We start from the raw sequence: 21,928 nt of genomic DNA, 5'->3' as shown, positions 1-21,928 counted from the left end.
TACACTCACCAGCCACTTTATTATGTACACCTGCTCATTAAGGCAAATAGCCAAATAACAAATTATGTTCCAGCAACTCAATATATAAAGCATGCAGACATGGCCAAGAGGTTAAGTTGTTTTTTAAACAAACTTAAATGTGGAAGCCACGCGACTGTGGTATGATTGTTGGTGCCAGATAGGGTGGTTTCGTGATCTCAGAAACAGCAGACCTGGTATTACGTACAGAAGACAGTCTCTTGATTGTACAAAGAATGGTGCAATAAACAAAAAAAAACTATTCAACATTCAGTCCTATTCATCCTGCAACGCAAAAACATTCTTTGTCAAGTAACAGATGATTCCTTTGAAATGTGCATCTCTTGGCAAACTGACAAACTGTGTCTAAGCTAATACTCTCTGCCCCATGGGATAAATGGGCTCTGAATAATATCAGGGCATTTAGAAGGCATCCATTATTTTAATGTAGTAAACTGGGTAGGATGTTCAACTTAATTGGCTGGCCTGTTTGGAATCATGTAAAACCAGATCATGACAAGGGATCAGCCAATTAAGTTGTCAGTCCAACCCTGTTGACTGCATTAAAATGGCAGATGCCTTCAGTGGCAAAGTCCATGTTGATCTAACCAGTAAGTAGATATTGAGAGACATTGTTGTTCTTTGGACCAGGCATACCAGTCTGGCGTGCCCACACAGAGACGATGGGTACTGGCATTGCACCACGGCAGGTACAGTGCCTTCGGGGAAAGTATTCAGACCTTTTAATTATATCCCAACGATCACAGCTTCACTCTAGAAGTGTTGCACACCAATTCCTCCCCGTAAGTCCTCTCAAGCTCTGTCAGATTGGATTGTGAGTGTCTGTGAACTGCAATCTTCAAGTTTCTCCACAGATTATCAATGGGGTTCAAGCCCGGGCTTTGGCTGGGCCTCTCAAGGAGATTCAGACTTCTTGCAAAGCCACTCCTGCACTGTCTTGGCTGTATAAAATCAAAGCGTGTGAAGGGGTGAAGGAGCCTAAATACTTCCCAATGGTACTGCGTGTGCTGAGGTAATAAGTCATCATATAGAGCTGTAAAGCCAAGGGCAGTGATTCAAATGACAACAATCACATGAAAACACCAGTTAAACCACATTATGAAGGAATGTTTTTCATTTAGTCTATTGTTTTTATTCATAAGGGTGCATTTCCCTGCAGCCTGCCGATAGTTACTGTACGTGCATCTGATGAGAAAGAGGGTGATTTAATGAGCTGGGCGTGTACAGCAAGCCAAGAGGAAAAAGGGAATTATCAGCGCTGTAACTATTTAGCACGATGCTGTGTGTCCAAACATCACCTCAGTTCAGGAGAAAGTGTTGATGTGCTGAAACAGAGACGACTTCCAGGAATTGTCTTGACAAAATAAGAAATAGATGTCTTCGGTGACATGGTTATGAGCCCCGTCCCTTTCCTAATTGGCCTACTACAGAGCATTATCTTGCAAGGAAACTTGCCTCTGACAACACAGTTCCTGGTTATTAAGCCAAATAAGTCTACAACTGCCTAATCTTACTAGAATCCAGCTAGTTCCAGGAAGATTAGCACAAGAATCCATTTCCCACATAGAATATGTTTAACGCCCCAGTAAAAACGACAGGGAGTAAACATGGGGCACACTTACAGCAGATCAAAATCATAGCAAAAGCACCACTGCACGGCACCTTAGAACAGAGCTGTCACTAGGGCCAACAGGAGGGGTTCTCTGATCTCTGCCTTGATAGCAGTGGATTATTTAAACACTGGTTGACACAGTTACACAATAGCCAAAATATAGCAGACATGAGAGTAGAGGTTGCTACTCAGTTACATTATTGACATAGCCAGATTCTCACCTGCAGTTAGAACATCCCACAAAACACTTTCCTTGGGTAGGATCTGAAATTGAAATTTCAACCACAAATATGTTTTACAACTGAATTGTTCCAGCTGCGTTATCCTCAAAACATTGCATACCCACAACCCACAATTCCACGGGCACCAAAGGTATGCGAGACCAGTGACCAGTTTGGGTGTGATCACAAACGTGGCAGGTCAAAATCACAACCACATTCCACAATCGAAGGTCACAATCACCTAGAGTGAAAATGGAATACAGATCTGATACATAAACATCGTTCATTGATGTTAAAAGCTGAATACATGTTCTAAAATGACAGACACAATCAACTACATATTACCTTTGATAGCTTTGTAATGAAAACCACAATATAAATTAAATGACTGTTATTACTACCATTACAATGACTCAATGGCAGTTATGGGGGTACATCTGATGTGAGGTCTTGCTGCCCTCTTGAGGCACTCAAAGGTAACATCACATTTACGGAAAAATTATTTGGACTTAAAATGGAACAGTAAATGGAAAAGAAAACAGGGCAAATGTTCTGCTGTTGGTGTCAACTAAACAAAAAACTAACTCTTGTAATGGATCATCCAACATCAATGAATAGGAAAACAGGTCTGGGCTGACTGCAGGACGCTTTACAGCTGTCGCTGACTTGCCAAGAGACAAGCAGAATCAATTAGTCATGAGACAGCATCGTTTCAGAGTAGCCAAGCAACAATGAAAAATACATTGGTCCTTTCACCTTCAACAAACACACAGCAGTACTTCGCCTGAAAATAAAGCAATCCAGCATCTGGGCTTTATCACAAAACAGGTTTAATTTAATATCTCTTTATTTTTTTTTAAAATAATTAAACATTTGTATTTCTCCAACCCTTTTTTTCTTTTTAATCATATTATATCTGGGCCATCCTAAAGCACACATTAATTCTGGAAAGGGTCACCAATGCTGAACGTACTGTAAATTTGAACAGGATATAAACACCTCCATGCCTTCCCTCCCGGTCCTGCCTTACCCTCCCGGTCCTGCCTTACCCTCCCCTCCCTCCTCGACTCCACAGCTAAAAAAGATCTGATGCTCAAAGAAACTTCAGCCAAAAAAATCCAAAATGAGAGATAAAAACGAATAAAGGACAAAAACAAGAAAAAGGGGGAAACACTATCATAAATACCTGGAAGTCATGTTCCATAATACCTCTTTATATACTGGATACTCCGACTGTTCCTAAGCAAAAATATATGCTAAATTACTACAAGATACAAGATATCAGTGTACTGCATTCAATAACAATATACAGGTTTGTAATACTGTGAAGAGCACACTTGGAGTGGCGCATCTTTTCACAATAGGTACGTTTGTAGCTCCTACAGTTGGCAATCAATTTACAATTTGTATTATTTTCTGTGTGGCTGAAGGGTATCAGTGCCAGACTGATACCGGGATGCCTGGTACTGCAGGGTCCAAGTCCACAAAACCAAAATGAGAACTGAACCGAAGGGGAACCAATCAATCATTGGGGAGCCAGGTGCACACATGAGAAGATGGTGAGAACATGGTGCAAGGAGGTGGATGTAAGTATGTGTATGGAGACCTTTCTTTCCCGTTTCTTTATTTTATTACCTGTACATACAGGCCCTTGACATGTTTCAACTCTTGGGAGGAGGGGTTGAGGGACAAGGGCTTTGATTCATTTCATCATTACTAATGGAGCCTTAGGTCCATAATACTAGTTTAGCTTCAGCATGGAGGCAAGACAAGAGGGGTCAAAGGGTGGTCCTTAAAGAGGAAAGAGGTGTCCTCTTGGTCAGGGCATTACCTTACAGGTATCTCACTCAATCGGGACGTTCCACACATGGAGAGTGGTACAGAAGCTCCACGGGGGGGGCAGGGGGGGAGAGAGAGAGAGAGAGAGAGAGAGAGAGAGAGAGAGCAAGGAGTAGAACCAGAATTGGAGAATTGGTTTGTATTCAGGGAGAGAGGGGTTCTCAAAGGAGATGGGAGTTAAAACAATCTATCTTTTCTTTCACTGTTGATTTGTTTCCAAGAATAGTTCATTTCAAGTCCTAATGTCCAAAGTCTTTTTTTCCCCCCCACAAGTTCTTTTTCTCATTTTCTATTTTTTTTCTTCCTTTTTTATTATTTTTCTTTCGCAGTAATATCAGTTTAAGGGAAAAAGAAAAAAAAAGTTATTTACAGTGCTGTTGAAATAATGAAACAGACATGTGAATCTACCGTAAAGTAAGTCGCACAATACAGAAAAGGAGAAAAATAAGAAAAAACAGAACGCGGGGTGGCTCCATGTCAGTCCAGATGGCCATATGGAATCCGCGGGGTGCTCCGGTGGACATGGTTGGGAGGGGACCGCGGCGCTTCGTTAAGTTGGGATGATCCCGTCGCTCCTAAGGCCCCTCTTCAGCTCCAGATCCTCCAGCTTCTTCCACAGTTCCTCTCTCTCCTTCTCCTTCTTCTTCTCACTGCAGGCAGGACAGAACACAGAGAGGGACATGGAACGGGGGCCGGGCCGAAGCAGGACTAACGACAGATCACTTCTGGCTTTGCCGGCCGATCAACGTATCAATATGCGGCTCGAGTCGAGCACCGATGCGACATCTCTTACCGCTGGCGATCTGACTTGTAGGTGGCTGTAAGTTCATCAAACAGGGTACTGTTCATCTCCATGAAGGCCTTCAGGACGTTGTACACCAACGCCACGATGGCCCTGCGAGGAGCAACGGAACAAGGGAAAAACTAATTCACACTCTTTTCTAACGCTTCGTGTTTCCCCAAAAGCCAAGAGAATAAATAAACAGAAGCCACGCGTGGTTTTGTGATCAACAAATCTCTGAGAGTGTGTGGAGGAGGACTCACGGGTTCCAGTGCTCTTTGGAGATCCTGTAGAGGCTGGCAAACATGATGGGCAGGATGACGCTGGAGTTCTCCTCGATCAGACTCATGATGTACTCATTGTTCCAGTAGTACAGGGCCCTTTCTGCGACCTGCAAGAGGCAAGGACACACACGCAGATGTCACATACACGCACGGCTGGTTTCAGATGTGTTTTGTGCTGTGGAGGTCTGGATCTGGGACCAGACCAAAAACATAGCCAGGATTTGTGCACGTCTGTGTGTGTGTGCGCATATCTGAAAGACTGACCTGGAAGTGGGGGCTGGACACACATCTGGATATCTGTTTGAAGAGCGGTTCCTGGATCTTGACAAACTGTGTTGGCTCAATCACGTCCAGGATCTCCTCTAGCTCCCCCAGGTACATCACCTGAGAACACAGTGACACGTATATGAGCAAGACAACCAAGGACATCCCATCGTCAGCTCAAGACTCCGGACCCGAGAGGGACACAGCCAGACAGGGCTCTTACCTCTTTTTGACTGCAGGTTTTTGGCCAGAACTTCAGTAAGCCCCTGATGACCTGAGAAACAGGTGGAGACGTCAGAGACACAATGAGACGAATACAATCTTTTGATTAGGACAGGGATAGTCCCTACATGCAAGCCTCCGTCAGAAGCCTTAAAGTAATGGACATTAAGGGGAGCTTAGATATATAAAAACTAATGAAAGGCACATCAGCGATCACTGATCTTCATGACATGGTGAACAAGGAAGTAATGTGCCTTCACTCCTATGACAAAGCTGTATCAATGTGACATTGCGTACAAAGCAGTGCCTGCTTATCTGGGCCCCTGACCAGTAACCACATCAGAAACCCATTCTCTATCATTGTTACCATGTTTCAAAGAGAAATGTAATTGTCCTTCACAAATACTCAGGGTCTGGAAAGAGCTGTAATATACTGACATCTAGGTGAGTTTCAATCCCCAATGATTTCGTTAAACATTTTCATTGTTTTTAAAGCATTATGCTTGTGTTGTAGTTAAACACTGAATACTTCCGAAACTGATTAAGTCTTCCTTAAAAAAAAGGTTTTAATCTCAAGGGTCTCTTCCTGTATAAGTAAAGGAAAAGGGAAAAAAGAAGGTTGTTGTGAGCATAAGAGAGAGAACACTTACTGGTTCTGTTAATGCTGGGTCTTTCTCTAAGAACTGTACAATGCAATACGCCAACTGTAAAAGGATCACAGTAAGATCAACTCCCTGGACGGAGACATAATATAAATGTACATACAGAGATTACCTCACTCACTATGTCAGTCACTCAGCCATTCGCTCGCTCGTTACATCAGTCGCAAAGCTGTTCGCTCACTCGCTACGTCAGACACACAGTCATTAGCTCACTCGCTACGTCAGACACACAGTCATTAGTTCACTCGCTACGTCAGTCACACAGTCATTAGCTCACTCGCTACGTCAGACACACAGTCATTAGCTCACTCGCTACGTCAGACACACAGTCACTAGCTCACTCGCTACGTCAGACACACAGTGATTAGCTCACTCGCTACGTCAGACACACAGTCATTAGTTCACTCGCTACGTCAGACACACAGTCATTAGTTCAATCGCTACGTCAGACACACAGTCATTAGTTCACTCGCTACGTCAGACACACAGTCATTAGTTCACTCGCTACGTCAGACACACAGTCATTAGCTCACTCGCTACGTCAGACACACAGTCATTAGTTCACTCGCTACGTCAGACACACAGTCATTAGTTCACTCGCTACGTCAGACACACAGTCATTAGTTCACTCGCTATGTCAGACACACAGTCATTAGCTCACTCGCTACGTCAGACACACAGTCATTAGTTCACTCGCTACGTCAGACCGTCTTTCTCTCATCTGCCATGTCATTTACCCGTCCGATATGTCAGTCACTCACTCCTTACATCAGTCCATCAGTCGTTAGCTCACTCATGTACCTGTGCATGGAAGAGGGACAGACTCCTGACAGTGTGGAGGGGTATCAACACTTTGACCAGAAACTGTTTATGCTCTGCTTTGAGCGGCAGGGCAAAACCGTTGATTATGCTGAGAGAGAAAGAGAGAGAAGAGGAACAAAGCTCAGCTGAGGCAAACTATTTTATGGCAGTACAAACAATGGAGGCTACCAGAGAATTAATCTTAAGGTCAAGATATATTAACAGTCAATAGCTTTTAAACATGTCAACACACACAAACAAATGTACAATAGTTACATTAGACAAGAGAAGTAACAAGCCTTTGTCTGGACTACAGCACATAAGCTCAGGGAAGGTGAAGATGTTGCTCTGGGAAAGCAGTACCAGCGAAAAAAGGCGTTAGAACAAACCACAGGTCAAATTAGGGTCACATACCTTCCCAAGATCTCCAGCAACTCAGCAACCCCGTTGAAGTGCTCAGTCTCATAAACAAAACTTAACGAGATGGAGAGAAGACAAACGTTAGTGAAACATCAGTGAAAGCACCATAAGCGTATAAGTGCAGCAGAATGAGTAGTGTCTTCTTACCGTAGAAAAATATTATTTATCTGTTTTCGTATAAAAGCCCTCAGTCCCAGGAATTTCCCATAGATTCTGTGTAAGACTGTTTTAAGGTAGTCTCTCTCCCGAGGGTCCTCACTGTCAAAGAGCTCCAAGAGCTACATAAAAGGAGCGTGAAAAGATGAAAAGTATAGACGTAAGACATTACTCAAGCTGGCCCAACACCAGCCTAGACGTTTCATCCCTATAGCATCTAGCATCTCCAAAAAAAAAAGTATTCACTCACCTGTAGAACAAATTTCTGGTCTATGTACTTTTTGGCAATGCTGGGCTGGAATTCCTGACTCTCCAAGAATCGTATGAAGAACTCATACACCAGCTTTGACACAGGAAAAAAAGAGAGGTGGGGATGTAGTCTTCATCAAACTAAGGTAAGGCAATGGGTAGGCTGGAGAATAGGACAGACCGCAAGGTCACGGAAACACAAAGGTCACAGAGGCACAAAGTCGGCAGGGTCTTTATTACCTTTAGTGGTAACCAGGGTTATAAGATGGCCAAGGGGAAGGTCTTATGACTGGACAGGTTAATCCAAAATGTGGTCAAAGGAATTGGGCAGGTTAATCTCAAAATATGGCCAAATAAATTTGGCTATGGTTTTGAACATTTTATAAATGTAGAAAAAAGAAAATAAATGATTTACCAGGAAGAATCTCCTTGAGATTTGCATCTCATTTCTAAAGGAGTCCTGAGAGGCAAAGCAGCAGGCACACAAAAGAGGGGGTGAGAGACAGAGGGCCCGGCTAGACCTGTAGCCGTACCTTCACCATGCAATTCCAGGGGCTGACCCGCCGACCAGGCTCGCCAGCACCCAGCACTAAAAGGACTCAATGTCTGTTCTCCCCAAGCGTTTCAGATCAACCGAACATCAGACTACCAAGGACACCGGGGAGGGTTTTACCTTCAGTAAACGGCAGGAGACACACAAAGACACACATGAATCGGAAAGCCTTGCGATACCTGTAAGTGTGGCCATGAGGCCTCGAGTGTGGGTTCATCCTCCTCTGGGTCAAACTCGTTACTGTCACTGGGCGGAAGGGTCCGGAATATGTTGTAAGACACCTGGGAGGGAAGAAATACACACAACCGACTGACTTAGCTGGAAACGAAGGCAACGGACATAAGGAGAGGGATATGAGCGGTACAGGCAATTCAGGATCTTCCACCATGGATGGGAAATAAACACATTGAATAATGTGCATTGCTGCGCTCAACTAAGTACGTCTGGGAGCTAGTACATTAGTGGCATGAATGTGGGTCCTATTCAGAGTGATGTGCCCTCACCATTTTGACGACCTCTGGGTAGGCCTGTTCTGTCAAGTAGCCCCTGCTGACGGTGACGTAGTCCACCAGTTCATTGAGCGTGGAGCGCTTGTACTCCTTCATCTTCAGGTCCGACAGTGTGTCCATGAAGTCAAACACAGTACAGCACTGCTGCAGCTTCTTGAGGAACAGCTCCGGCTGCTCCGGTGCCGGCACGTCTACAGACGGACCCAGAGAGAGAGAGAGATGGTCAGGAGACTGGATGGAAACCTCAAGGGGAGAGGGCCACATTCCAAAACAGACTGATCAAATGAGAGGATGTATCTATGCAGTAGATGGAGTCAGTGAGAAGGGTTCAATTCCCGTCCACACCGCGCCTGTCTATCTCTCTGACGCCTACAGTCAATAAAAGCCTTGCAAAAATCAACAGACCAAGTGAGGACAGTGACTGTCCACTATCCTTTAGAAAAAAGGTGGAGAGGAAGAGTGTGAAAACAATACTAAGGAAAGTACAAACATTTCCTTCAGCATCTGAACCATACCAGCACTAGTTGCACAAGTCAAGTAAACGTTACATAGCTCAGAGCAGGAAGTGGTTTGGTGAAGAACATACTGCTAATATTCGGTGTCCTTCTGATGCTGAATGTACCAGTCCTCCTGTTATCCATTACGTTAAAGGAGATAAGCTGCTGTAGATGTGCACACAGCAGGCAAAGCCCACCTACAGGTCATTAATTACTGCCTCATGAAGCCCTACTGACTGGATGTTACCATGAGAGCAGCAGTCACATTTAACCGTGTACTACAGGTAGAAGACTGTACAAACCAGAAGAATAGGAGCCTGTCCCATATTTATTTGCTCAGTAAAAATATGCTAATGTGAGCCTTGACTGTACCGCCTGCTGACAAGTCCCCATGGGCGATGCAAATTGGTCTGCGCCGGCCAAAAAGCCGGTTGGTATCGTCAACACACGTTTCCTGGTTGAATTCTAGTGACTCCCTCATGCAGCTCAGCCTCCCGCAAAGCTAATGGGGGTCGTGGCCTCACACACATTGACCCACACGACTTCCTGGTTGGCGGAGCAGGGTGGAAACAGCAGACTGGCTTGGTGATAATGTCTGAGCAAAGCTTGCGACAGTCTTCATCTGTCCAGAATCCATCGGAATACATTTCCAATAAGACATGGCTGTAGATGGAATTGGGTACGACGAAACGGAAAATCAATAAGACCTTCCATCAACGCAGCGTCTACTTGTGTTTAAACCCAGTGGAGTCTTAGAATGTCAGTTAGTTCCTACAGTATGAAGAGGTGGTATAAAATGGCGTTGTTACAACAGATCTCATGACAGGGTCTTATGCACTATATCCATCTATCCAGCCTTCTCCTCAGCCAAGTGTTTGTCAACAGTTTGTCAAGTGTAACATGACATTGCACATCGTATCTTAGCCAGCCGGGCAACCAGCCAGGCAACCAGCAAACATGGCAGAGACAGGGCACACAGGCCAACGACCAGGGAGCCAAACTAGGCCGGGAAAACAATAGTAGCCGAACTAATTAGCTGTTTGTAAAGACATGACCACATGATGTACGCTGGCCTTGTCTTGGCTTCACAATGCCTTCGAGCAGGATCACGGGGAGATAAGATATAGCAACGTAGCCTATGGCAAAAACACAAGGGCCTACTCATTGAAACAGGCATCTGTTTAAAGCAAAACATCCCTGTTTAAAGCGAAACATACAGTGGGGAGAACAAGTATTTGATACACTGACAATTTAACAGGTTTACCCACTTACAAAGCATGTATAAGTCTGTAATTTTTTTTTATCATAGGTACTCTTCAACTGTGAGTGACGGAATCAAAAACTAAAATCCAGAAAATCACATTGTATGATTTTTAAATAATTCATTTGCATTTTATTGCATTACTTAAGTATTTGATACATCAGAAAAGCAGAACTTAATATTTGGTACAGAAACCTTTGTTTGCAGAGATCATACGTTTCCTGTAGTTCTTGGCCAGGTTAGAACATACTGCAGCAGGGATTTTGGCCCACTCCTCCATACAGACCTTCTCCAGATCCTACAGATTTTGGGGCTGTTGCTGGGCAATACGGACTTTCAGCTCCCTCCAAAGACCACCTGGATCCTCCAGGTGGTCATTGGCAAACTTCTGACGGGCCTGGACATGCGCTGGCTTGAGCAGGTGGACCTTACGTGCGCTGTAGGATTTTAATCCCTGACGGCGTAGTGTGTTACTAATGGTTTTCTTTGAGACTGTGGGGTCAGCTCTCTTCAGGTCATTGACCAGGTCCTGCCATGTAGTTCTGGGTTGATCCCTCACCTTCCTCATGATCATTGATGCCCCACGAGTTGAGATCTTGCATGGAGCCCCAGACCAAGGGAGATTGACCGTCATCTTGAACTTCTTCCATTTTCTAATAATTGCACCAACAGTTGTTGCCTTCTCAATTTTATTCTTGATGTCCTTACACAGCTCTCTGGTCTTAGCCATTGTGGAGAGGTTGGAGTCTGTTTGATTGAGTGTCTGGACAGGTGTCTTTTATACAGGTAACAAGTTCAAACAGGTGCAGTTAATACAGGTAATGAGTGGAGAACAGGAGGGCTTCTTAAAGAAAAACTAACAGGTTTGTGAGAGACGGAATTCTTACTGGTTAGTAGGTGATCAAATACTTATGTCATGCAATAAAATACAAATTAATTATTTAAAAATCATACAATGTGATTTTCTGGATTTTTGAAAAAATGACAGACTTCTACATGCGTTGTAAGTAGGAAAACCTGCAAAATCGGCAGTGTATCAAATACTTGTTCTCCCCACTGTAACTGAGCCAGTCGGGATGAGTGTGGTTAGTCTAGTCTAATACAGTGCCTCTCCTGTTTGACTTGTATGTATGTGGTGTGTGTGTGTATGCATAGTTGGTCCATGTAATTGGTGCACCAGTCTAGCCAATGCTAGTGCTCCACCATGCGCCCAACCATGGGCCTATAGGAGTAGCTGCATTTGAATGGCCATAAAGAATGCTATTAATAGAGCAGATAATCACAAAGGAGCGAATAATCCCTCCTGGGAAAAGAGGGGGAGCCTGACCGAGCCAAGCACACTGCAAGAAACACACACACACGATGCCTTGCTTCGAAGTCTCATTCATTACTTGACACGTCCTGGAATACAGGCTAACATCCCTGGTGTAAAAGCTGCAGCACTGAACAACAGTCCATAACAGGCCTGCCCGCACAGCTTTACAACCCCTACAGGGCAACAGTCAAAGGGAGCCCCATCTACAACAATCCAAAACCCTTTCAGATGAACCTAGAATACTGAAGATCTCTACAGGCCTCAGTGCCAACAACACAAAGCTTGATGTGAAAGACCAGCATTCAGCACAATGCATTCTAGCCTGATTCGCTGAAGGCACATTCAATGTGATTGATGACATTTTGTGTGCACCCCTTTATATTTAAACAAAACTTGCATATCAATGCATATTTTGCCTTACTAAACCCTGTTCTACGTTATTCAAAATGCAAGCACCTCAATCTCCTTTCGCAATTCAGGTCCAAATAGTCACTCACTTCCAGTCCACATTTTTTGAAGGTGGAATATGTGGTACACAAGTCAAAGCCCTGATGACATCAACAAGTATGCAGAGGAGTTTCCCTAACACATTTTCTGACAGTTGGTGGAGAATCCTTTGGTAGTGCCAACCCAGTTTCAGCAACCTTTTGGGTGGTCTCAGAGAAAGGCTGATGTGGGGGTCCTGGGCTTCAAGACACTGGAGGCAGGTTAAAGTACAGAAATTAACCTTCAGTTCTCTGGCAACAGTCTAGTGGAGATTTCTGCAGTCAGTATGCTAGGTGAACATCCTCAAAACTGTAGACATCTGCGTCATTGGGCTGTGTGGCAAAACTGCCCATTTTGAATGCCTGTGTAATGGTCATGCTGTTGAATCAGCTTTTAAAGCCACACCTGTCAATAGTTAAATAGCTAAACAAGCTGTACACTCAGTGCTTGACATTGTAGCAAACTGTAATTTCTTCAGTGTTGTCACGTGAAAAGATATACTAAAATATTTACAATAATGTGAGGGGTGTACTTGGGTGAGATACTGTATAACATGTTGTCTTTAGATCGTATACAGTGTAATTCACCCTGGTCAACAGCAGTAATGGGAATGTGGTGAATGTGGTGAATGACTCCCTGCTGTTCATCACTCAGCATCCAGGATCCAAAGAAAACATTTCTATAAACACTATTTTGGGAGTAAAGAGTTGGCTAACAATGGCATTTATAAACTGTCCTTGATTTTCAGATGAGTTTAGAGTTCAGAGAAAGCCAAAGTACCAGGGAGATGTAAAGGACCAGTGAGTAAGTTGTGGTAGATAAACCAGGGGTCACATGCCTGGGAATCGGAGACTGCAGCGTTATATGATTTAGAAATCCCACTCGGTTTCAGAGTCATTAGAGCGTTGCTAGGATTGGGAGAACAGTACGTAAAACCGCATGCGAAGGAAGCTTTGATCCAATTCATATTAAAGCAATAATTCAATAGTGGTTTCTTTTTTTACTTTTCCATTCAAACAACTTAAATCTACTGTGTTTGCCCTACTTTCCCCCCCCTTTCTCCTGGAAAGGCCGACAAGTGTGAATGTCAAGACCTGATTAAACAAACCGAACAGTGAAATACTGTTATGTAAGGTCAAATCTAGCCTGTGCTTTAATAACTGTGTGTAGAAGATAATGGTTTACTGGCCAGCCTATATAGCAGGTCAGCATCATCTGCGCCCCCATGGCAACCGACATGAAGAGAAGCTGCTTCATTACTGTGAAGAAAGCTGAGCGGGAGCTGAAGAGAGAGTAGTTTACTGGCTGGCCACAGGAAATGTTCAAAGTTCATTTCTTAATCATTTAAAGATATTGAGCAGGCAGCGCGCCTCTACAGAAGACTCTCTCCTCAGCTCCACACAACTAGTACCCTGAGGGCACATCCACTGATGAGACTGGAGCCGCAGGGATATCATGTACTGTAAAATACAGTTCAGACAGAACACTGTATGGCAGGTGGATCGGAAAATTAGTTTGGAGTTGAGTTTTGGTATAAAAGCAACCTTTGGCTTGATTTCAGATTCAATAACGCCCTTGATAATTAGCCGGTCTGTAATATCAGAGGTGATAAGATTAGCCTGTGCTGTCATTAATCAAACTTCCATGACAGAAAGTAGGCATGGTCTGGGCAACATCCAAGACTTTCCGACCTACAGATTACTTCCCGGCTGTTTTGAAAGTGCCACCCTCCTCTTCTACTTGGGTGTGTAGTGGTGCTGCTCCTTACAGAAGCCTTTGCTCGTTGCTCAACCCACCCATGACTGTGACTCCGTTGTAGGTGAGGAATCAAAATAAGCTTTAACATGGAATTCGCAACGCAATCAACACAAGTGTGCACACCAACTATCAGAAACACTCTGGCGCACTATGAAACAGTAGAATCCCTTGGCCATGGTTCACCTGCAACCAAAGAACAACAGAGGCTGCCTAACTATAGACCAAAGCCGGGGCTAGGTGAGCATAATGTTTACAAACTATTCTGGCCCTCCTCCAAAGGAAGTGAAATGTTTCAGTTTGGCGGTGCAATATATTTTGAGTGGTTATATTTTCTGCTCCCCTGCAATGGTGGTCCAACATCTGACTGACAACACCTGACTGACCTCAGCCATCTCAGCCTATGGTATCCGAGCCCCACGGCCCCCCCCAATAGCCATCCTTCTAACTGGACGGAAAATCGGTCAAACAGAGAGATCTGCAGGCAGACACAGTCCAGACACAGGCAGCAGCGACAGTACAAAAATACTCTAGTACTTTAACTATGACGCGACCAGCAGTGTTACAGCCAAGTGATCCTAAAGCTAACCGACACAATGAGTTGAATTTACAGGGAAGTGACACAATTAAGACTCAAACCTAGCCCTCGCTGGGCTGGTTTCACAGACACGGATTAAGCCTAGTCTAGAACTACAAAATCAAGTTCGATAGAAAACTCCACTGGGATTGTTTTTTGTAGTCTTAGACTAGGCCTAATCTGTGTCTGTGAAACCAGCCCATTATCTGTTGAATTCACTTACAATATAGCAGACTATTCTTAGTGGCCACCTTGTAATGGTACAAAGTGATGTTAGTGGAAACAGAAATCTAGGAAGTGAGTGTAGGTATAGGGTAACAGTCCTGTCCCTCAGAGCCTGCCTGCCTGCCTAAGGGGAAAACCCCAGCCCCTCTATAAAAGCAGCGTGTGTGACCGGCCAGCCGGGCTTTGGTTACGGCGGCAGGAGAGAGTGAGTCTCTCCAACAGATGGGCTCAGCAGGTGACCTGGTCAGCCCGATGCCAGGGACCGAAGGTCGATATGTAGGATATGTATGAAAATGGCCGACCATCACAACAAGTCGTCCACACAGAGACACACGCACACCCTGGCTCCACAGTCTGAGCTGCAGATTAGACAGGCAGCTAGGTGGTGGTCAGGGAGGCATGTGTGCAAGAGGAGGGTGACAGAGCGCGGACTAGACCACGCCGCCCCGTTTGGAACAGGGTCATACTGGAGTCCTTCCTGTCGGGGTCAAATCCATCTGATCTCCACAACAAACTTTTCTAAGAAAATAACGTGTGGATGCATTTGGAACCTTTAAAAAGAGTATTGTACTTATTTCAGTCAACCAGTATCCACAGGGTAGCAAACTAGATTTAGACGTGTTTGTGCATTGCAAAAAGTGATTATACAAAGAACAATATATCATTTCATACCATAATTATTTGAGAAACTGTTATTTAAAGTATCAATGTATCTTATTTTGAAGGTTTTACTTTAGCTGAATTCCTGATTTTAGTCATCTAAGTAAAAAATAATAATAATAACATATCCAAAAACATAATATACAGTACCAGACAAACATGTTAGATCACCTGAGAAACTCACCTAACTTAAAGCTAGGCTATATCTGGACACACTGTTTCTCACCTGCTTGAAAAAACACCATGTAACATTAATGCTGCCAGCCATGTTTCAAGGTTTCAGTATTACACCCACTGTGCCACAATCAAGGTAAATTGGCCATTTCTCCATAAAAAGCTCCCCTACTCGTTCACCCACTTTCCAGAACATTCATCATGGAGGAGTTTATAGGCCAATTTGTTCCATGTGTGGAGGCGGACGTATGTTACGTATGTAATTCACTGTCACAGGGTGAGGGGCGCAAGCTTTAATAATGGCCCAACATATCACTTGTTATAGCGCCACCATGTGGTCAATTGGCATGGCGTCGCATGGGATGGTGTAGACCACCTTTCTACCCCTTACCATCTCACAGAATGAGCATTTTAATTTTGCAGGACAATAATAACCAACCCTAACAATTACAACTGGGTTCCAACAGGGAAGTCATACATCACAAACCTGTAAACCATTGTACATCCCTGTGGTATTCTGTTATCTTATATATGACAGTTTCATGGAGCCCCCTAATGAATTTACACTACCACGCACAGTCAATCATTGATGGATGCAATCCTCCTACACACACTTTGAACTCCACTAGTAACCAGGCTGGTCAAGTTCCTTGGCGCTGTCTCTAGACACAGGGTCGGGTGAGAGGTCCAGCACAAGTCTGGAAACACCTGTAGCCAGTATTCCCCACCAGGACCATGACACCCTGACCACACTGCCTGCCACAACACCCTACGGCAGACAGACAGCCAACAGAAGAGGAGGGCTGCTCGTGTGGCAGTAATGAAGCAGCACAGCTCATATCAGCTCAGGATATCAACCATGTAATGCTGGCCTTAGTGGGAGTGATTATAGTTTTATCGGAGTGACGTAAAGGAGAAAATACGTCATCACTACGCTTTCAGCGAATCACACGAGTGCGAGGCGTGGCTTCAAATGGAAGCAGAACCAGAGCAGGAACTTGTTGTGTTAGGAGGGTTTGCAGGAAGGTGATGTGGCAGATTGTTGAGGACTTGGTGTGTTAGCGTACAAGGGAAGGGTTAGGAGAAATTGCTGTGGGATATGGTTGGTGGCTGGATTAAACTCATAAAGCCAATTCCTGCCTTAGGAGTTTTTCAGTCATTACAAAAGACTTCACCAGACCTTTCCCACTTTAGTAAGTTACAGGGAACAGGGTCTGCATAACAAATAGAGAAGCTACAGCCCTTTCAATCCACCGTACCCATCTCTGCACCAGAACACCTCAGAGATGCATACAGTCACAACCCACCTCAAAGATCAGACAAATACACTTTGATCTTCCCAAACTCTCTCCCCCATGACAACTCAACGTACTGCCTTTCCAACCGTTCATTTGTATTTCCTCTCCACTGAACTCGGCCAACCCAGTGCCACAGACAGGCAGACATACCAGCACAGCCAAGCCTTGAGCCCCAAGCAGGGTAACTATAACACCCCCTCCCCCAGCAGCACCCCGGACACTCACTCAATTAGGCTTTCCTCTGTCCCGAGAGTCCACCAGCAAAAATAACTTGGGGCGAAATGTATCAAATCATGATCGTGTGAAAAAGACTTGCTTGTTTGTAGTGGGCCCACTCTGCCCTGTGCTGCCTGACTGGAGCGAGTGGGACTGGAAGCCTGTAAAGAGACACCTCGTGGATCAGGTTACCTCTGACGGACGGCCAGGGCAGGGGGAGAGGAAGGCCACGCTGACCAAACAGAGAGCGGGAACCAACAGGAGGTGTGGGAGCTGTATGGCGGGGGCTCTACACACCCACCCCCCCTCCACCATGTCCCCATCTTCATTCTATTTCTGCTCCCCTCTTTTTTTAAATTCTGCTCACGAGGTTAGACACAGTGTTGTCTACAGAGATGGTCCCCACCAGCTCACGTCATGTCAGCCATCTCTCCACTATGTACCTTAAAGACTTCAGTAGTGCAGGAGTGCAGCCGTCCAGACCCCTGACTCCAGAACACATACGGACTCTAAAGCCCCAGTGCAGCCAGCAGTCTGTAACCCACTTTACGTACCAGTCTCCCTGTACGTACCAGTCTCCCCATCTCCCCCTACCGTATGTACCAGTCTCCCCATCTCCCCCTACCGTATGTACCAGTCTCCCCATCTCCCCCTACCGTATGTACCAGTCTCCCCATCTCCCCCTACCGTATGTACCAGTCTCCCCATCTCCCCCTACCGTATGTACCAGTCTCCCCATCTCCCCCTACCATATGTACCAGTCTCCCCATCTCCCCCTACCATATGTACCAGTCTCCCCATCTCCCCCTACCGTATGTACCAGTCTCCCCATCTCCCCCTACCGTATGTACCAGTCTCCCCATCTCCCCCTACCGTATGTACCAGTCTCCCCATCTCCCCCTACCGTATGTACCAGTCTCCCCATCTCCCCCTACCATATGTACCAGTCTCCCCATCTCCCCCTACCATATGTACCAGACTCCCCATCTCCCCCAACTGTACGTGCCCGTCTCCCTCTACACGCTCATCTGTCAAACAACATTTTTAACTACACCAAAGAACAAACATTTTCAAGATAAAGCCTTCAAAAAAAAAGAGAAGAAAACGGAGGGATTCTCCATCTAGTCCGTGTTGGGTATACCTCTTCATCCACCTCGTACTGTTCCTCCCACTGCCATGAAGCATTAGGACATCTTTCCTCCAGGCATCTTGCCAGGCACATCACTACTCCCACTCCTGCCCTCCAACTAAGACCTATGTGGATGTGCTTTAAAAAATATATAAATAAATATTGACATGCCCACAAAGCAACTAACTGAAAAACAACAATTAAGAACCAAAAGGTCCCCTTGCCGGGACCACAGGCTGCTTGTAAACATTCACTTATTCAGGGAGAGCAGCCTAGCAAAGTAAAGAATCACATATGAAATATGGAACAATTTGTTATTGCAGAATAATAAACTGTCCCCATTCTATTTGCAAGAACACACCAAAGCATTAATATAAACTGAATCAACATTAAGGGATAAGTTATAGTTCCAGGAAAACTATATCATTTCCTTGGCTGTGACATCCAATAGGCTGCCCTCCACGTCACTTCACTCTCACTGCATGAATACCAGTGCACCGCACCTGAGGGGTCAAAGGTTAGTCGGTCAGTGTATGATTGATAAAGGCGTATGGCAGGGCAGGGCAGGGCAAGAGACAAGGCATCTCCAGTTACCTGGTTGAGAATTACTCAGGTCCTGCAGCTCAGCTAACACCAGACCACAGTACACACACACACCTGACAGGCAGTCAACAGAACAGACACTCCCATCTGTTTACATGGTCCAGACCAAACTATCATGCGTTGAAAATGAAATCCTTCCATCTCTACTACTTGTGAACTAATCTAACATGCATGGATAGATAAATTCAAACTACTCTTACATCAAGCCAATCATTTCAGATCAGTGATCGCTTCACAGGATGGAGGAAGGAAAGCTCCAATGTTTTAATGCTCAGCTGGTCTGCATTGGACTGTTGTACTGTAGTGTGAGCCGGCATTTAAGGCGACCATATGACACACTTCCAGCAAGGTAATAAAACCCTGGCCTCCTCCATATAATTCCTCAGAGCATACCAAGGAGATGCATATCAGAGATAAGGGCTAAAAAGCAGTTACTAACTGAACTTTACATAATTAGGAAGTAATCCCAAGCAAAAATGAATCTGGGTATCAACACTGATCTCCTGATTCTCTTGATTCGTAGTACATCCACAAGGCCCCAATAAATGTTTTAATTGAATTTGGAGAGAGTGATAGGCTATGAATGCGCTGCGCAACGCAACAAGGCGTCAGGGTGCGGGGTGCAGCACGCTTTGCGTTTGCGACACATATGTTCATTGTTTGAGTGCACCGTCCTAAGCAACAGCAGTGGAGCTGGAGAAACACTTAAGATGTGTTCACGACAACGGAACGTTTTCTGATGAAATGGGTACAACATAGATGAGAAACTGAAATCGATCCTACTGGCACTAGAATTGATCCTCAAAAATGTTATGTAATATCTGTAGTATCAATATTTTGGGATCGATCCGATCCACCCACCTCTATGGTTTGGGTGGACCGCATTTTAAACGTATGAAGTCGTAGAAATGTGCCTCAAACCGTTCAACTGAACAATACAGTTCACTAAAAATGACTCATTACTCTTAAAACAGTCAAAGGTCGTTAAAGAATGAATTTTTTGGGAACTTCACATTACTATGACAGCATAGCTGCCGTGCTTGCTGGCTTCTTCTAAGGGAGCCATTCTAGAATCTTCAGCATACTTTTGAACTGAAAGGCAGGTCCAGCAACTTCTCTTCAGGGACATGGCTGACTGTAGAGCTAGGGTGAAAAAAGGTTGCAAAGCACCTCCCACCAAGCAAGCTTACCATCGCTGGACGTTTGTAAGCAGCCTGCGAGTCTAAGTTTAGTGAGGGTGCAAAACACCCAAGGTGATGCAGCTCCATCAATGCCCCAGCATGTACAGTGGGTATAGAAAAGAATCACCACCCTTTAAAATAATCACATTTTGTTGCTTTGCAGCCTGAAATGAAAACGGACAAAAAAAAATGTTTTATTCAGCTGTATTTACAATTTATAACATCCAAGTGAAAGATATAATACCAACTTGTCAGGGAAAAAAATTATACAAATTAAAAAACAGAATCACTGAGTTGGAAAAAGAATCAACCCCCTCCTAAAAATGACTTGTAAACCCAACCAGGTGTAGTTAATAACCTTCTCAATAGCACACAAAGCCAATTGACTTTCAACTGTGATCAGCTGTGGTCATTTTGATTAGCTCAGCATGAAACAAGCTTTTCCTGTAGCATTTCAGTCCTTGGTAGGGCAACTGAATAAAACAATCAACTATGGGTGGCAAGGCATTGTCAAAAGATCTCCGGGATAAAGTTGTGGACAGGCACAAGTCTGGAGATGGATAAAAAAAATGCAAAGGTTTTATCAGTGCCTAGAACCACACTGAAGTCCATTATTAAGAAGTGGAAGGTATGTGGTACAACACAGACCCTCCCTGGGTCAGGATGTCGCTCCAAATTGGATAAAAGAGCCAGGAGGAAACTGGTCAGAGAGGCTACCAAGAGGCCTACAGCAACTCTGAAGCAGTTGCAGGAATTCATGACAAAGAGTGGTCATTGTGTGCATGTGACAACAATATCACTAATTCTCCACAAATGTGGCTTGTATGGTAGGGTTGCAAGAAAAAAGCCACTCCTCAAGAAAGGCCACATGCAGTCACGACTGAGCTTTGCCAAAACGCACCATGAAGATTCTAAGGCCACGTGGAAAAAGGTGTTATGATCAGATGAGACTAAAATTTTATTATTTGGCCTCAACGCCAAACGATATGTCCGGCGAAATTCCAATACAGCTCACCATCCAAATTACACCATTCCTACAGTAAAGCATGGAGGTGGTAATATCATGTTATGGGGTTGTTTCTCTGCAGCAGGGACTGGAGCACTTGTCAGGATAGAAGGAAAAATGGATGGGGCAAAATACTGTCAAATGTCTTGAGGAAAATCTGCTGTTCACTGCCAGAAAGTTATCAATGGGAAGAAGATTTACCTTCCAACATGACAATGACCCAAAGCACACAGCAAAACTGACCTCACAGTGGTTGAAGGAGAAAAAGGTGAATGTCCTTGCTTGGCCTAGTCAGAGCCCGGACCTAAACCCCATTGAAAATCTGTGGAATGACTTGAAGACAGCAGTCCACAAACGGTCACCATCAAATTTAACTGAACTTGAGCAGTTCTGCAAAGAAGAGTGGTCAAATATTGCAACGTCTAGATGTGCAAAGTTAGTAGAGACATATCCCAACAGACTAAAGGCTGTAATTCAAGAAAAAGGTGGTTCAACACAATACTGACACAAGGGGGTGATCCTTTTTCCAACTCAGTGAATATGTTTTTAAATTTTTTTCCTGACATGTTGGTGTTATATCTTTCACTTGGATGTTATAAGTTGCACTGAGTAAATACAGCTGAATGAAACAAAAATTGAGTCTGTCTTCATTTCAGGCTGCAAAGCAACAAAATGTGATTATTTTAAAGGGGGGTGATTCTTTTCTATACCCACTGTATGATACTACCAGCATTTACCTTCACAATGTTGGTTCTTTCTAACATCTGACTCATTTAACGCCTCCAAATTGCCTATTTCTGATTAGCTAGCTAATCAGTTTGAAAGACTTCCATATTCGCATTGGCAGTCTGATGTAAACATTACCTTTTATAGATTAATTGATCAATTGCTGCCAGCAGAGGTGTAGCTAGAATCACAATACATTCCATCTGG

The 21,928-nt window shown here is 44.4% G+C and overlaps 1 protein-coding gene across 3 annotated transcripts in view; it reads right to left on the bottom strand.

The window, feature by feature from the left end:
- ppp2r5eb (protein phosphatase 2, regulatory subunit B', epsilon) overlaps positions 1-21,928 on the bottom strand; it is a 33,254-nt gene continuing 11,326 nt past the window's right edge. For 2 of the 3 annotated variants that reach the window (XM_010878807.5, XM_010878808.5), the window contains 12 exons: positions 8,607-8,803; positions 8,283-8,384; positions 7,552-7,644; positions 7,293-7,423; positions 7,140-7,199; positions 6,726-6,834; positions 5,913-5,966; positions 5,264-5,314; positions 5,041-5,160; positions 4,756-4,883; positions 4,505-4,606; positions 1-4,361 (listed from right to left, as the gene is read on the bottom strand). In XM_010878807.5, the coding sequence (XP_010877109.1) occupies positions 4,262-4,361; positions 4,505-4,606; positions 4,756-4,883; positions 5,041-5,160; positions 5,264-5,314; positions 5,913-5,966; positions 6,726-6,834; positions 7,140-7,199; positions 7,293-7,423; positions 7,552-7,644; positions 8,283-8,384; positions 8,607-8,803 (1,247 nt within the window). In that variant the 3' untranslated portion in view covers positions 1-4,261. Of the gene's footprint in view, positions 4,362-4,504; positions 4,607-4,755; positions 4,884-5,040; positions 5,161-5,263; positions 5,315-5,912; positions 5,967-6,725; positions 6,835-7,139; positions 7,200-7,292; positions 7,424-7,551; positions 7,645-8,282; positions 8,385-8,606; positions 8,804-17,085; positions 17,307-21,928 lie in introns of those variants that run through there. The other variant, XM_010878809.5, reaches the window with a different exon arrangement.

The sequence above is a fragment of the Esox lucius genome, chromosome 15 (genome assembly GCF_011004845.1).
Source record: "Esox lucius isolate fEsoLuc1 chromosome 15, fEsoLuc1.pri, whole genome shotgun sequence".
In the NCBI taxonomy this organism is placed as follows: Eukaryota; Metazoa; Chordata; class Actinopteri; order Esociformes; family Esocidae; genus Esox; species Esox lucius.
The sequence above is the reverse complement of the archived record's forward strand: the minus strand, read 5'-3'. Positions and strand labels throughout refer to the sequence as shown.